The 14,439-nt window shown below is 37.2% G+C and overlaps 4 protein-coding genes across 5 annotated transcripts; 1 reads left to right on the forward strand and 3 right to left on the reverse strand.

Annotated features, from left to right (window-relative positions):
• Positions 1-1,983: 1,983 nt before the first annotated feature.
• LOC118436432 lies at positions 1,984-2,980 on the reverse strand. Its single transcript, XM_035854546.1, has 2 exons — positions 2,705-2,980; positions 1,984-2,604 (listed from the first exon to the last, which is right to left on the reverse strand). Exons 1-2 carry the CDS (start codon positions 2,786-2,788, stop codon positions 2,134-2,136), a joined length of 555 nt encoding a protein of 184 aa, XP_035710439.1. The 5' UTR covers positions 2,789-2,980; the 3' UTR covers positions 1,984-2,133.
• A 402-nt stretch (positions 2,981-3,382) lies between these two features.
• Positions 3,383-5,440, reverse strand: LOC110853245. 2 transcript variants are annotated; one of them, XM_035854544.1, is made up of 5 exons: positions 5,210-5,440; positions 4,664-4,977; positions 4,232-4,423; positions 3,928-4,164; positions 3,383-3,848 (listed from the first exon to the last, which is right to left on the reverse strand). In XM_035854544.1, exons 1-5 carry the CDS (start codon positions 5,403-5,405, stop codon positions 3,813-3,815), a joined length of 975 nt encoding a protein of 324 aa, XP_035710437.1. In that variant the 5' UTR covers positions 5,406-5,440; the 3' UTR covers positions 3,383-3,812. The 2 variants fall into 2 exon arrangements, with proteins under 2 accessions (XP_035710437.1, XP_021957190.2); XM_022101498.2 differs by having other exon boundaries at positions 3,640-3,864; positions 5,210-5,434.
• Positions 5,441-5,867: 427 nt separating this feature from the next.
• On the forward strand, positions 5,868-8,568 carry LOC110853146 (arginase-1; the record flags this gene model as incomplete). Its single annotated transcript, XM_022101388.2, has 8 exons — positions 5,868-5,890; positions 6,216-6,261; positions 6,358-6,430; positions 6,509-6,633; positions 7,256-7,524; positions 7,787-7,858; positions 7,927-8,111; positions 8,254-8,568. Coding segments are annotated over 8 exons (978 nt in total), but the record flags the coding sequence as incomplete, so codon positions are not given.
• A 1,795-nt stretch (positions 8,569-10,363) lies between these two features.
• Positions 10,364-12,510, reverse strand: LOC110853020 (cytochrome b5-related protein). The gene is made up of 5 exons (XM_022101237.2): positions 12,250-12,510; positions 11,367-12,172; positions 11,198-11,289; positions 11,088-11,129; positions 10,364-10,798 (listed from the first exon to the last, which is right to left on the reverse strand). Exons 1-5 carry the CDS (start codon positions 12,374-12,376, stop codon positions 10,519-10,521), a joined length of 1,347 nt encoding a protein of 448 aa, XP_021956929.1. The 5' UTR covers positions 12,377-12,510; the 3' UTR covers positions 10,364-10,518.
• Between the last annotated feature and the right edge of the window lie 1,929 nt (positions 12,511-14,439).

Here is a 14,439-nt window from a genome sequence, read left to right on the forward strand (position 1 = left end):
GAAAATAGTATTACATAAAGTTATGTGAAGCCAATTGTAACTTCTTAAAAATCTAGTTTTCCTTCTTTTGTATTATCACGGGATCAATTCACATTCATAATTAGAGTTGGATTGAGCAAATTTAGTGTATATTTATTTGAAGCGATATAAACGTACAACCTAAATTTCATGGAAGGTTGACTGACTCCCTTCCTCTTGGTCATTACAAGAACATCTATATTTTTTCTCTGTCTATTTCTACAATAAAAATGCTCCATTAATTAGCAAATTGCACATTTGTAGTAGACAAAGCATTAAAAATTCAGCACTCTAATCCAACCAAGAATCTGCATTTGTCCATAGGTATACGTAATCCTTGGCGTTATCTTTGTCATAAGTTTTTGTTCGTAACATGCGTCTGTGAGAATATTTTTTTCTTGTGTGGCACCATATTGTGCGAATCAGTCAAGTATATATTTGCATATGTGAGAAATTGATGTGCGAATTTATATCAATTTATTGCGTTCTCATTCAAGGATTTTAATTGCAGGTGTTGAGCACCTCGTAAAAACTTGCCCTGTGCAGGCAGACGAGTCCGAACTTGTGGAGTTAATTATTATGCTGGACAAGCAGGCTTCTCTTCGCATTTAATCTTGTTAGATTGTTATTTTCCTTGTTTTTGCTGTAATTTATATCATTTCATCAAAGACGGTGTGCAAGCAAATATAACCATTTTTCAGATTCCGGCACAATTTTTTTTGTATGCTTTGGTGAAAAATTCTAGAACTTGACATTGTATGAATGCATTTATGCAAAAAGTTGTTTTCCAAGAGTTTCTGCAAAAACGATTCCTCTCTACATATTTGCGCGGATATGTTTTTGATATATATTTAATGTAGCAGTGTTCCGTAAATATGTATGCACACGGAATGTATGAAATATTTTAGGGGGTTGTGCACACAGGATTTTATGATCATTTCAGGAGAACAACATCTTCAATTAATTCAATTCACCAATCGATAATCAGAGAAGAAGAGCGAAATTTGCGAAATTTATAGATTTATCGCATGCTTGCAGCACGACCCATAAAATTAATTTCCCAGCTCAACTGCACGAAATGGATTTGGTTGAAATGTTATCTTTCACGCTTTATCTTGTTATTTCAGTTAAAATTAACTCTGCTTTATTAAGGAAATTATATAGCCACCCACATTAAATTACCTAAACATAATAATTAACGAAGCGGATAAAAGTGGAGACTGCATGCACACCACGAGGCACGCGTATTATATCATTTTGTGAATGCATAGATATTTGCGTATTGTATAACTAATAATTATTTGCAGTACATTTTTGCGCACAAGACGCGAAATTGAGTGAAATTGACTGAATGTACCCTGTAATGAGGAAAAGATATGAGAATAAAAATAGCGCAGGTACTTAATTGTGAATTTTGTAAATAAAAATCTGTAGAATTATAATCAAGACTGTCCGTCGAGTAGATGTATGTAAACGATTGTTATATCATTATATGGACATTTCAGTTGGATTTATTAGTTTGCAAATTCTCATCACTGGCAAATTTACGTAAGATTTTATGCGCTGATTTTCATTTACGACGCAGACGGATAATTAAAACTACTAATTGACACTACATATGTGCATTAATTATGTAAGAACCGTGCACAAAAAAATGTGATTAATTTGAGAGAGCAGAGGTCAAGGAGAGAGTTACTATTAATAATATGCCATAAATAAGCTTCCTAGTCTGAAATGCCTGAGAATATTTTTTGTGAATTGAAAAATTTTCAATCAAAATTGACAATTAACAATTAGTTGCGCAGTCTGCAAATGAATAGTAAATGAGACGCAAATGTAAACAACCTACAAAATTTGTAGGCTACAAATACACATTTTTAATTTGCAAAAAATATTTCCAGGAATTTAAAATTGCTTTAAAGCTCTTATTTTAGCAAACTAATTTATTTTAAGGTCAACTCCGTCTGAGTTTGTTTAAGGTTTGGTAAGCCAAAATTCTCAGAAAACCAATTGCATTTTTTATTCTAGATTCCGTACAGTAATTACGTAATTGACACCGATAACTTAATGAGCAAAGCGAAATGACGAGTTTGTTAGAACTAGTTAGAAGAATTATCACTTATTTTTTTCGACAAGCAGCACTTCACGAACATTTTGGGAAGGATTTCTAAGGACAAATCCAGATCGTTCTCGATTCCCGACTTCATCACGCAGATGACCCCATAAACATCGTCCTCGACTTGGAACCTGGTTTCGATTCGTCCTACGACTTGTAATTCGACATGATGACGATGATGATGACGATAGCTGACTGCTCGCTGTTCCTGTATTAATATTCACTTCCGGTTCAATTTCTGTCCGTGTTTTCTTAAGCATTTCCAATTCATTCCTCATTTTCTCCATTCGTTCCATCTTCTTGTTCAATAATTGCGTCGCGGTGTGTGGAATGTCTGCATCAGCGGCGCAGATCGTCGTGATGGTGGTGTTGCTGTCGTAATTTATCGTGTCCCGACGCCAAGCCCAAGACAAGATTGGAGAGAGGAAATGTTCTTCAAAACAGATCAGGAGAGGAAGCAGAATTTCCCGCTGCGATGTCGATAACCGATTGATTATTTTATCGCGCAATTTTATAACCTTGCGAACTTTACAAGATTTGAAATGCTTGAATTTTAACAAAAACCAATACCACGGCGAGAAGGCCTATCGCCAGGAAGAATACGTAATATGATACAGCAATAACGTCCGAGTAAATTTCCACCATCGTGCGCATCCAGGCTCGACTCCATCGCTGAAATTGGTTAATTAATTAAGTTATTATTGATAATAATTAAATTGCCAATTAAATTTTAGCCCCACGGGATACACTTCGAGCTGCATGAGCCATTTCCACCACTCGTCGGTATCCCTCTCTTCCAAAGTCTCGAGGCATCTGACTGTTTTGGTGTCCCATCTGCTCCACGTGAACCCCAATGTCCCCGCTAATACGGTATGTCGCCAAATGTGGACGGAAATGTGACCATTTTTCCACTGTTTTTAAGAAGGAAAATCATTTCTGTTTGTTTTTTGTGGTGTGATTAATTATGAAATGATTTACCGTCTCGAGGAAATTGCAGATTCGGGAGCTGCCAAACTTGATAAAAAATATGACCCCATTTCCCAACCAAATGACGACATGGTAAAGTAGAAAGGTTCCGCAGATGCAATACTGTAATGCAAAGGGGAGCAAGGATTCCCAATTTTTTGATGTGGCGACCCTTCTTCGCGCGTCGTCGGGGGATGCGGGTGTTATTTGGTTGATGAGGGTGCGACATATGGTGCCACCAATAATTCCAAATATTGGGAAGGATATTCCAGAGAAGATTTCTCCATTTTGCATCATTTTCGTGATTTATTTGATTCGATTTTGTTGCATGCAAAGAACTTCGCTAGTTTTTTCAGGATAATTTTTTTTGTGGTGCAAAATTTCTGAATTTATCAATGTGTTAAAAATATAGCTACGTCATAGTTACGTCCTTTATGGTAAATTTTGTCCCAAGTCTTGGGGACAAGAATTTCAATATAATCGGGACAAAATGTTGAGAACAATGCAGATCACAATGAAATTGATAATATCAGCATTCGTTAATTACCGAAAATACAACACACCAATATTTTATTTATTTATTTTGATAACTACAACTTTGCCAAGTCCTCAACCCCCACGTCCATTTCAGCCATGACGCTTTCATGCACATAAATCTGATCCATTTCAATATTTCGGATGAAAATGAGCCCATTTCGTTTCAATAATTCTGTCAATTCCACTTTTTCTTCAGCCGAGTAAAAGTAAACTTCAAGAATGAGAACCTTTTAAAAATTTCATTTCAAATAAAAAAAACATTCATAAAGATATATTTGCACTTGACTCACCTTGATAACCACCTTATCAAAGGGGAAACTTTTAAGAACGGCGAATTCTGCACCCTCAATATCAAAAGAGAAATAATCAATTTCCTGTATTCCAGCAGCTGCTAAGATGGAATACAGCGGGACAGATTCGATCCCATCGAGATATGACCAAGTCGAATTGACGCCGAATTTTCCCAGGTCCCAGGCCGGGCCGAGTCTCGCGCTGTACGTCCACGTCGTCGGGATGGACATGTTCTCCTAAATTTGCGGTATTAATTTAGTGATGGAAAGCTATGAATTAGCCTAATGTACCACTTATCAGTACCACTTTTGGATATCCGCTCATCGACAAGCAGACCGTCGCTATCCACGTTTTTCTCGCCACGTTTCTCAATTCCGGAGTTATTCTGGGGTTGCACTCGACCAAAATTCCACTCCACCCAAGTTCGATTTCCAACTCGATTGTATTCGTACTTTCGCCAGAGTTTGCGCCAGCTTCGAAAAAGACCCCGTTGCGCTGCGTAGTTAAAAAATTAAGATATTTAATTGTGGCTTATGAATTAATTGTTAAACCCTTTCATCTGAGCAAAATGCTGGACAAATTGGACAGAATACATTTAAAAAAATAGGCAAAATACAGATTGATCTGTATTGTAAAAACTTTCGCCAATTTCTCTCCTTTGACGAATTTGGCAAACTAATTTGGCGAAAAATTGCATTGAATCAACATTTGTTTTAGTGCGTCAAATTATGCTACCTTGTTCTTGTAGAATGTCCTGATCCACTTTCCCAACGTGGTCTTCTGATATTCTGGGTACTTTAAGTTATACGGTTTTTCTTTTGGTGGGGGTGGTGTCAAATATCTCGCTCGGACGTAGCGAATCAGTTTCGGATCAGTTTGCTCCATTTTTTCGAAATTTTCTTGCACAAATTGAATCTCTTGGAGGAAAGGGTCGTCAGGAAGGGAAGTCTGGGTGTCTGCTTCAACTTCCGGTTCTTGGGTTAATTCGGATGACGGTGAAGCTGTCTTAACATTTACAAATGCGGTCGACGAGGCATCTTTTCTCCAGTCTGCAAGTTATCATTATAATAATCAGAAGGTTTCTCAGAGTACGTTTAATATATATTTGTATGTATGAGTAGATTTATATCTTTCGTAAACTGGTGGAAACGTTTGTAATAAGTTTACAAAATTTCAAATATTTGAGTGAATTATGAATTCTGTAACAAATTGATTTAGTAAATAACATATGTACCCAGACTATTGTTCAAATTATTATTCAAATTGATTTAAATATTCTACCCAAGTCCGTAATTCCCAAATTTCCAAAAGTGAGAAAATACAGGAGAATGAGACATCCAGCCAAAATGATGACTCTACACGGTTTTGACCCACTCCGTTTTTTTGGTGGGTCCGAAGTTCCCGAATTTCTGGTAGGAATGTGATACATTTTTATGTATGAGTGGATTGTTATAAACTTGAAGGAGATTTGCTGCATGGTCCAAAATTTATGGCAAAAAAGCTGTACAAATATTGAAAGTACGAATGAATAAAGGCCACATACATATAAATATTGGCGTGCGACGGTAAATACAATTGTACAGTTACTTTTGCCTGGTTTACAACAATCGTTAGTTGCATATGCAGATGAAGTTTATTCAATATTTAAATTATCATCAGATTCATTTCAATAGTAAATAGACATTTTGATCTAAAAAAAATCGTTTCCGGGTGTGAAAAATTTGGAAGCAATCGCTGAGAATTTTTCAAACTTGATAAAATAACATCAATTTGCCCTCGTTTTCATAGACAGGAATAAAATTTATCACACATATTTAGTTATTACAAAGCCATTATATAAAGAGAGAAATGTAAAATGTGCATGATCGATGCTGTTATAATTTGACAAAACTAATCTCAAGAACAGATGCACTCGAAGAACTGATCTGGTGTGACGTAATGTCACCGATATTGCTTGCATAAGTATGTAAATACACCAAACCCTCTTTTTTCAAGCACTTATTAATCAGAAACAAGCACTTGACAAAATAACACACCTCAATTTATGTAGAAACACTTTAATCTGTATGCACTTGTGAACGCATTGCTCATTAATTTAGTTAGTGAACATTCGTCTAAATCATTCGCTATTAACGACTCGTAATTACTTATTAAGCGACATTTATATTAAATTATAACGCTACAAAAATACGAAGATGAATTCAGTTTTACGGCGAAATCTTGCAAAGCTTCAATGTGCACTAAAAAAGGATCTGAATTTTAACACTGGGAATTGTTTTTTCACCAGAAATTTAAACATTGGCGTGCAAGGTGCCGGATATGGTGGAGGACAGGTGACAAGATTTGACATTTTTAAATCGAAGTTATCTATAATAGGAGCGGATAAGCTTTTATCGATGGGAGTTTTGCATAATAATTTAATTTTTCAGCCAAAATCGGGTCTAATCCATGGTCCAGAGTTGATTAGAGGATCTGGATTTATTCAATTTTTGGTGGACGAAGGTTTTACATAAAAATTGATAACATTTTATCTTTGTAGTTAGGTTATCATGTAAAAATTTGTATATATATTTAATCCAGTTGGCCACGACATTAAGGACTACGGAGATTTGACCTTTGACGAGACGAGGGACAAAAGCCCAACGATTGTTGAAGGCTGTGTCCCACTAAATAATGTCGGGTCGATTTCAAGAGCTAATTTTCAGGTGAGCTATCCAGTTCATATTTTATGTTTCAAAATATTATGCAAATAAAATCAGTGTACGAAAGAAAGCCAGTTTGCAAATAAATGCAATAAATCTGACCAACAACTTGCGTATTTTTTTACAAGTATCAGGTATTGCTATTACTTTCTCTAATTACATATTTGCGCCAAGTACTCCAATAAATCTACAAGTTCAAATCATGTAGCGTATCATCTATTTTGTACATTTGGCGTCAAAACATGGCAATTTATCTTTCGAGTCTAAGGTTTGACTCATTTTATTTTGTTCGCAACCAAAAATAACCCGATTCGTATTTTTTGTTTGTTTCTTAACACGTGAATTTGATGGGATATATGAATTTTGAAACCCGATTTGAACCAAAGTCTATCTATTCTCATTGCTTTCTTATTTTTTGTATCTTCAGAAGTTGTCGTGTTTATTAATTGAGGAAATCTTAGATAGTTTCCAGCAAATTAAAGAATTTTTTTGAACATAATTCCATTTATCAGTTCTAATCTCCGAATTTCTGAAATTGCATCAAAATTCCAAAAGTTGAATAAGTTACTCTTTTTAAGTGTGAAACTAATTGTCGATATAGATGCAATTTCTTTGAAAATTACAGATTTACGAATCCACACGTAAAATCCTGTCCGACAACCGTGTCCCTCTCACTTTGGGCGGTGACCATTCCATCTCGATCGGGACGCTGGCCGCGGTGTCGGAGGCGCGTCAAGACATCGGGATCCTGTGGGTGGACGCCCATGCTGATCTGAACACGCCATACACGACAAACTCTGGAAATCTGCATGGCCTTCCGATGGGGTTTCATGTCAAAGAGTTGGCCCATGATTTCAAATGTTTGGCCACTCAATTTAACTGGCTGGTTCCGAGGTGAAATATTTTCAAGTTTGTAAATTCACGGTGACTTTTTCATCAAGAAAAATTTGCAAAAATTCGGTCTCCGTTTTGTAAGCGATGTGAACTCTAGTGTGCAAAAGTACATACAATTAATGATTTTTTGCAAGAATTTGCTTTCATTTGTGGCCTTTGGTCAAAAATTGGTTAACGCTTCAATTAGGATTTGTCCGTCAGAGTAGATTTTCACTACTCCTTTGGCATCAAATTAAATCATCAACTTTTCATGAATTTGCAGAATTCCTGCCAAAAATATTGCCTACATTGGCCTCCGGGAGATCGGTGGAAGATTTAACCCCAAAGCGCAGAGGTACATATTTTCATTTCGATTCTTTCAAATTTTAAAATTTCCTCTCAAAAATGGAAATATATTCACAGAGAGAATATAAAGCGTCTCGGCATCAAAACCTACACGATGGGGGATGTAGATCGGCTCGGAATTTGCGAGGTTACAAAGCAAGCGTTGGACCACGTTTCGCTCGGGGGCAGCAGACCAGTTCACCTCTCTTTCGATGTTGATTCCATGGACGACTTTGAAATTGGCAGTTGCACAGGAACGTCGGGTGAGAGCAACAATCTTTCAATTTTGATAAATATTTTTGATGTTAATTTTTTTTGTCAATTTCCGATTTGATTTACGAACATTTTTAAAAGTTTGAATAAAAATTTGGAATGGGGTGGTTTTATCTTCTATTTTGACATCAGTTGTAGGAGGTTTAACGCTCCGTGAGGCGCTCACCTTACTCGAGATGTGTCACGGTCATCTCGTTTCAGCCGATTTCGTCGAAGCCAACCCTTTACTTGGAGATCCTGAGTCTAGACAGCGGACAGCGGATATTTGCAAACATTTGCTCGGTGCGATGTGGGGATATCGCCGAGCTGGACTATAATCAAATTCTGGACAATTAAAGCATGGTTTTTAAAAATTGCAATATGTAACTTAAGAGTCATAAGTTATGGCGAAATGTTGTGAAATTAAATAAATTAAGCGATATAATTTTATTATTCATTTCAATTTTACGATTGACGATTCACAGTACACATTTTGACCTCAACTCAGCAGTCTTATTATAATTCCCTAATTTTTGCATATCAGATTTTTAGGGTAACTTTTTTTTATATAAATTTATTTCGCTAGTTTGGGAAAAACTGAAATAGTTCCCACAATTGGATCATAAAGTCTCACGTTATAGGGCCTGGAATCGGCTGAAATTTTGAATATTCTGGATCCTCCATATTCCGCTTAAAAAGAATATCACATTGTAATCGCTTTAATTATATGTATTTATACAGCTACGAGTATGTACCCCCGAGTTTGATGAGGGATTCCAAGGTAAAGTTTGTATTGGCGAAATTCCTAAAATAAGTACGAGAATAGAAATTAATAGCCAGAAATAACTCATTGAGCAATGTGCTAGCTCCGTTGCAAATATTTCTCCGAAATACAATTTTAAACTCAAAATTGACGTAATTTGTCCTCGTAATATTTCAATTCATGAAATTCATGCATATTTCATAAGTCTTTTGTACAAAAAACATTACTACCTGTTGTTCCCGAGTTTTATTTTTATTGAGCAGTAACTATAAAACTTGCATAGGTTGGAAATATGCATACAAACCTATTGTAATATAGCATTGAAGCAATTCACTTCACCCTTCTTACGTAAGTCCGAAACCATATAAGTTTACAGCAAAAATACTGATTTTGTGGCATGAGACCGTGGAATTACATTGATTGATTACATTGATCGGACTTATCCTTAAAGCGTTTATCCATATGTACATAATTCATACATCTACTTCCATAAAGCGTTAGTGTTAAGTTCTGCCTGGGTCCCTGTGGCTCTCAATGCAAATTGCCCCGTAGAGGAGACAAAGAAGGACGCGGAGCAACGGTTGCATGCATGAATTTTCTGCATGAGTCTCACTTCGCCTGCACGTGACTTTCACGTACGCTTGCCATCAATCTCAAATTAAATGTCTTTGTATATTTGCAGTGTGCAAGTAAATTGAGTGAGTGAGCAGTATACATACATACATCACTCATCAATAGTGGTTATCATGATAAGTGATCTTGATAAACACTATTAATTAATTATTTTAGTTTGAGAAACTCTACCCACAGCGAGTGGCATATCAATTCGAATGTATTTTTTACGCTGAATCCAACGCCATTAATGGTTTTGACCTCCGAGGCCCCGTGACCTTGCCATGACCGTGGTGTCCAAATATGGCTTATTCGTTATGTCGCATATCAATTCGAATGTATTTTTGATGCTGAATCCGTCAATAGCTTGGCGTTAATTGTAGAAGTTAACGGGGTTTATGGAACTTAACGGGAGCGTGAAGCGTGGGAATTTAAATAGTTAGCTATGCAGTTACTCCCACGCGACGGGAATTTAAGTAATTAACTATTCAACTACCCCCACAGGGGGAAATTAAATTGTACTGTGACCAGGTTAATTAAAATGCAGTATGATTTGGGCAAACCCTCACTCTGATGTATGTATGTAGTATGACAAAGTCTTCACTGCGAATTATTTAAAGTATAGTATGACGGATTTTTCGCTTTGGGCACACCCCCCACTCTAGAACCCGGCCTTGGCCGGGCTATACGCTAGTATATAAATAATCGTGTTGTCATTTCCAGTTATCCAGTTAGTGTGCATATTTGTATTTCGTAAATTCCTAAAGTAAATCTCAACAAGAAAACCGGACTCTAAATTCTTTAAAAAATCAAAAGCTATGTATTTGCGAAACTTGTTGATGCGGGTTATTTCAAGACATTTGACTTTCATAAACTCAAATGAACAAATTAAAAATTTACATACTGCATTTATTTACTTAATTCGTGATAATACATAATACGTATTACATATTTATTATATACACACCGTTTAATATTAAGGATTATACTAAACTGTAAAATTATATTACACTCTTGTGACCACAAATCACCATTGTTTAGCATCACTCGCGTTTTTTGCCATACTTCTTTTGTTTGGTCTCAGTTCTAGCCAATTGGTTAAAAGTGCCGCAATACATATCCCATTGATAACGTCGAGGATAACTTTCATTAAATTCAGCCACTGTTTGCTCAAATATATCCTTAATATGAACCAATTTCGAGTGGCATATCGTCGGGAAGAGGTGATGCAGTTGATGTGCCCCAAAGGTCACGAGAATCACCCAGAGATTATTCTCATGATGATCTCCAATCTTGTCTCGGGTCGCGTCGAGTTGGCATAAACTAATCATAAAACAGGAAAAAAGCTAATTACTAATTAATCAACTTTTTTCTATAATAATTATAGAAATAATTAATTAATTATCGATAATAATTATTATTATCGACCCATATGCAATGGCCGCGGAGTTGACAGAGGGACGATGTCCCCACAGTTATTCACTGTCCCCACCATCTGTCCATGTTATATAAACCCCTCTCTCCCCTATCCTACAATGTTATTAATAATGTCCCAAATGTCCTCCCGGCTTCCGCGGCCATTGCCCATATGTATTATATAGCAGAATTTTACCCAAAATCCGGATCCGGTCTTGCTTCATCACCATCATGAAATCTTTCAGAAAAACAAGAGTCATAATTAACTTCATTTAGCTTAATTAATTTTACTATAATTCCATTTACTCGTCGGGATGATGATGGGCAGCATTTGCTCCTTGAGTGAGGAAAGTAAAAGATGCTACCGAATGGATAAAAATCCATGACCAAATACCAGCCTATTACATAATTATCATCCCGTATTTCATTTGGGCATTACAAAAATATGCTCATTTTAATTGAATATTTTATTTACTTGAACCGTTGGAGCAATCATGACGAGTGGAACAAGTTGTAAAAATACGATTCCATTTTCAACTCGTAGTTTTTGTTCGCCCATCGCAATTTTAAAAATCCTTCTTCCCAGTTCCATCCAGAATCCGACGATGTATAGCAAATGCGAGTATATCACAGGTCCATACCACCGAAGGATGAAATTCTTCGGTCTGTTCGGCAGAAATTGGTACGTCGGGAACAATTCCAGTTCAATATCCATTAAAGTATTCGGGTACAAATGGTGGCTGAGGGAATGCGTAATTTTCCACTCGTGTGAGGACAACAAGCCCAAATCAAAATAGTATTTTCTCCAATTGTCCTTCAGATGGAAAAAATTGTGTGCTCCGATAAGTTGGACGGCAAGGAAAAAACCGGAAATGATTTTCAGAACGGTGGAGTCGAGCCATGTCCCGAGTAGCATACAGCCCAGAAACATGGCCACCATGCCGTCTTGCATAAGGATCACTTGGTTCGTGGGGCCAGTCCCAACCGTCGTCATGATTGGGGCAATCTTCTTTTTGAGTGTTTTAAAAAAGCCGTTTTCCTTGAACGTGTATGGCGAAATGCGAGGTTTAGTGGCATCTTGGACGTAAAATTTAGCCAGGTTTTTCTCCACGAGGTCCACATTGACGATGTGGGAGGTTTCAAATGCCTCCGTGATATCGGTCCCTTGAGTCAACTCGAGCCAATCTGGACCTCCGGGATGCTTATGGATGAATGGGGTCAGGTCGTACAGCTTATCATGGACGCGCCATAGGTTCCCGATATCGTCATCTAGTCTTTTGCCTTTTGGGATAAAGTTGTCCTCGTAAAATGCATGAATTTCTTTTTGAAAATTCCATTAAATTTTGAATTTAACATACTTTCCATCCAGTTGTACCCGGACCGAAATGGGGTTTCCCTTCCAGAAGGTGTTTTCCATATGCCGGGAAATGAAGAAGGTGGTTCTTCATCATTTTGGGCGATTTTTCCCGACAAATTAGGAGCCATTTTCTTGATTGAAATGAAAATCGGAGTTAAATTGTCACGAAGGATTTCCACCTCCACAACGTACGACGACCAATTATGAAATAGGTATTGGCATGAGTGAAACAGAATGATAATTACGGATGAATACACACAATAATGATATTATGAATGCATACATATAACGCCTTAATAATAGATAGATGTGTAAATTTTATACATGGAATGTAAGCATGATCGAATGACCTCGAATATCAACAGAAGGTCAAACTTATTGGGTTTAAGATATTGCATTATTGTATGTAGATAGTGCCATACGCCGTACTGTCAACTCTCGACCGATGTACATATACTGTCGTATATAATATTTCATTTCTGTACATATTCCCTCACTTTCAGTTCTCATAATCCAGATCAGTGCTTATCTCCAACTTGTTCGTGGATGGATGGCGGATCAGGCTTAAAATACTTATTTACATAATACCACAAAATTGAAAAACAGTTGGTACTGGCATCTGTAAAGCTGTTATTATTTATACGCCTCTGATATAACTTTGGTAGGATTAACATGTAAATCACTAATAATAAAGTGTTAGTATGATCCCTGGGTCCCTGGGTCCGTCTTCCAGCAATGCAACTCGCCCCACCACTGAACCATCGTGACTGGCCACCGCGGTACTCTCTTCTTCTCGCTCAGTCGGATCTGATCAACAGACCGACAACAACACATTTATCCACAAGTCCTCCAAGTTTCACGCCCACCTCCTCCTCCCACTTAAAACCAACCACAACCCAACAAAATAAATAACTACATACATGCATACATTATCTATATACATAAAGAGCTATTGTTAAGTTCTGGCTGCCTGGCTGGCTGGGTCCCTGTGGCTCTCAATGCAACTCGCCCCACTACTATTGAATGGAGTTTACGCAACCAGCGTGTGCTCCGCTACACCATTGAGCGTACCCATGATGACTCTGCCGCGACACTTTGTCTCTATCTTCTTGCAGTAGAATTGTAAACATACCAGCAGCATAAAATTCATATCCTATTCTCTGGAATTTTAACTTTTTTGCTATGCAGTCACCCCTCCCTCTGGAAATTTGAGTTTTTTGTTAGTTAATCACCCCTCTCTCTGGAAATTTAAGTGTTTTGTTTTTTAGTCACCCCCTCTCTGGAAATTTAAGGTTTTTGTCATTCGGCCACCACATCCTGTGGAAATTTAAACGTTTAGCTATGTAGCCACCCCACGCGACGGGAATTTAAGTAGTTAGCTATGCAGCCACCCCCACGCGACGGGAATTTAAGTAGTTAGCTATGCAGCCACCCCCACGCGATGGGAATTTAAGTGTTTACCTATGCAGCCACCCCCACGCGATGGGAATTTAAGTAGTTACCTATGCAGCCACTACAAGAGGGGGAAGTCAAATTGTTCCGTGATCAGGGAAATTGAAATGTATGATTTGATGCACGTACATATGTATTATGACAATGGACAAAGTCTCCACTGGGAATTATTTGAAGTGTAGCGTAGGGGATTTTGCGCTATGGGCACACCCCCTCTGGGAGCCTAGAACCCGTTCTTGAACGGGCCTCTACTCTAGTAGGTTATATAATCACTTATTATTCCCATGCAGCATGCATATCTGAAGAGGCATTATGTATGCACATATATATATACATATGTACATACGTATGTGACAGTCTGTGTGAACTTTTGAATCAAAATGAGGACAAAATGATGAATTTGACGCCCACAAACGAGAATACATTTCATCAAGGACAAACAACGTCTGGATTTTTTGCAATTACGCTGCGTTTAAGGATTTTGCGTGTTGGAATATAAATAAATTGTATGTGTAATATACTCGCAGAGTATGCATTGTTATCATTTTACATCATCATTTAGAAAAGCTAACCAGCGCCGCAGTATTATGTAAATATACGCAAATGAATGTATTTATATTCTGGAGGGTGCAATGTCACTATATCAATTTACTAGAAACCTGACATGTGTTGTAGATATGTACGATCCGACTTCTTCGACAAGTTCCAGAGTTTGCTCCGAATTTTCAATTAATTTAAT

This window comes from Folsomia candida, unplaced genomic scaffold (genome assembly GCF_002217175.1).
Source record: "Folsomia candida strain VU population unplaced genomic scaffold, ASM221717v1 Fcan01_Sc008, whole genome shotgun sequence".
Classification (NCBI taxonomy): domain Eukaryota; kingdom Metazoa; phylum Arthropoda; class Collembola; order Entomobryomorpha; family Isotomidae; genus Folsomia; species Folsomia candida.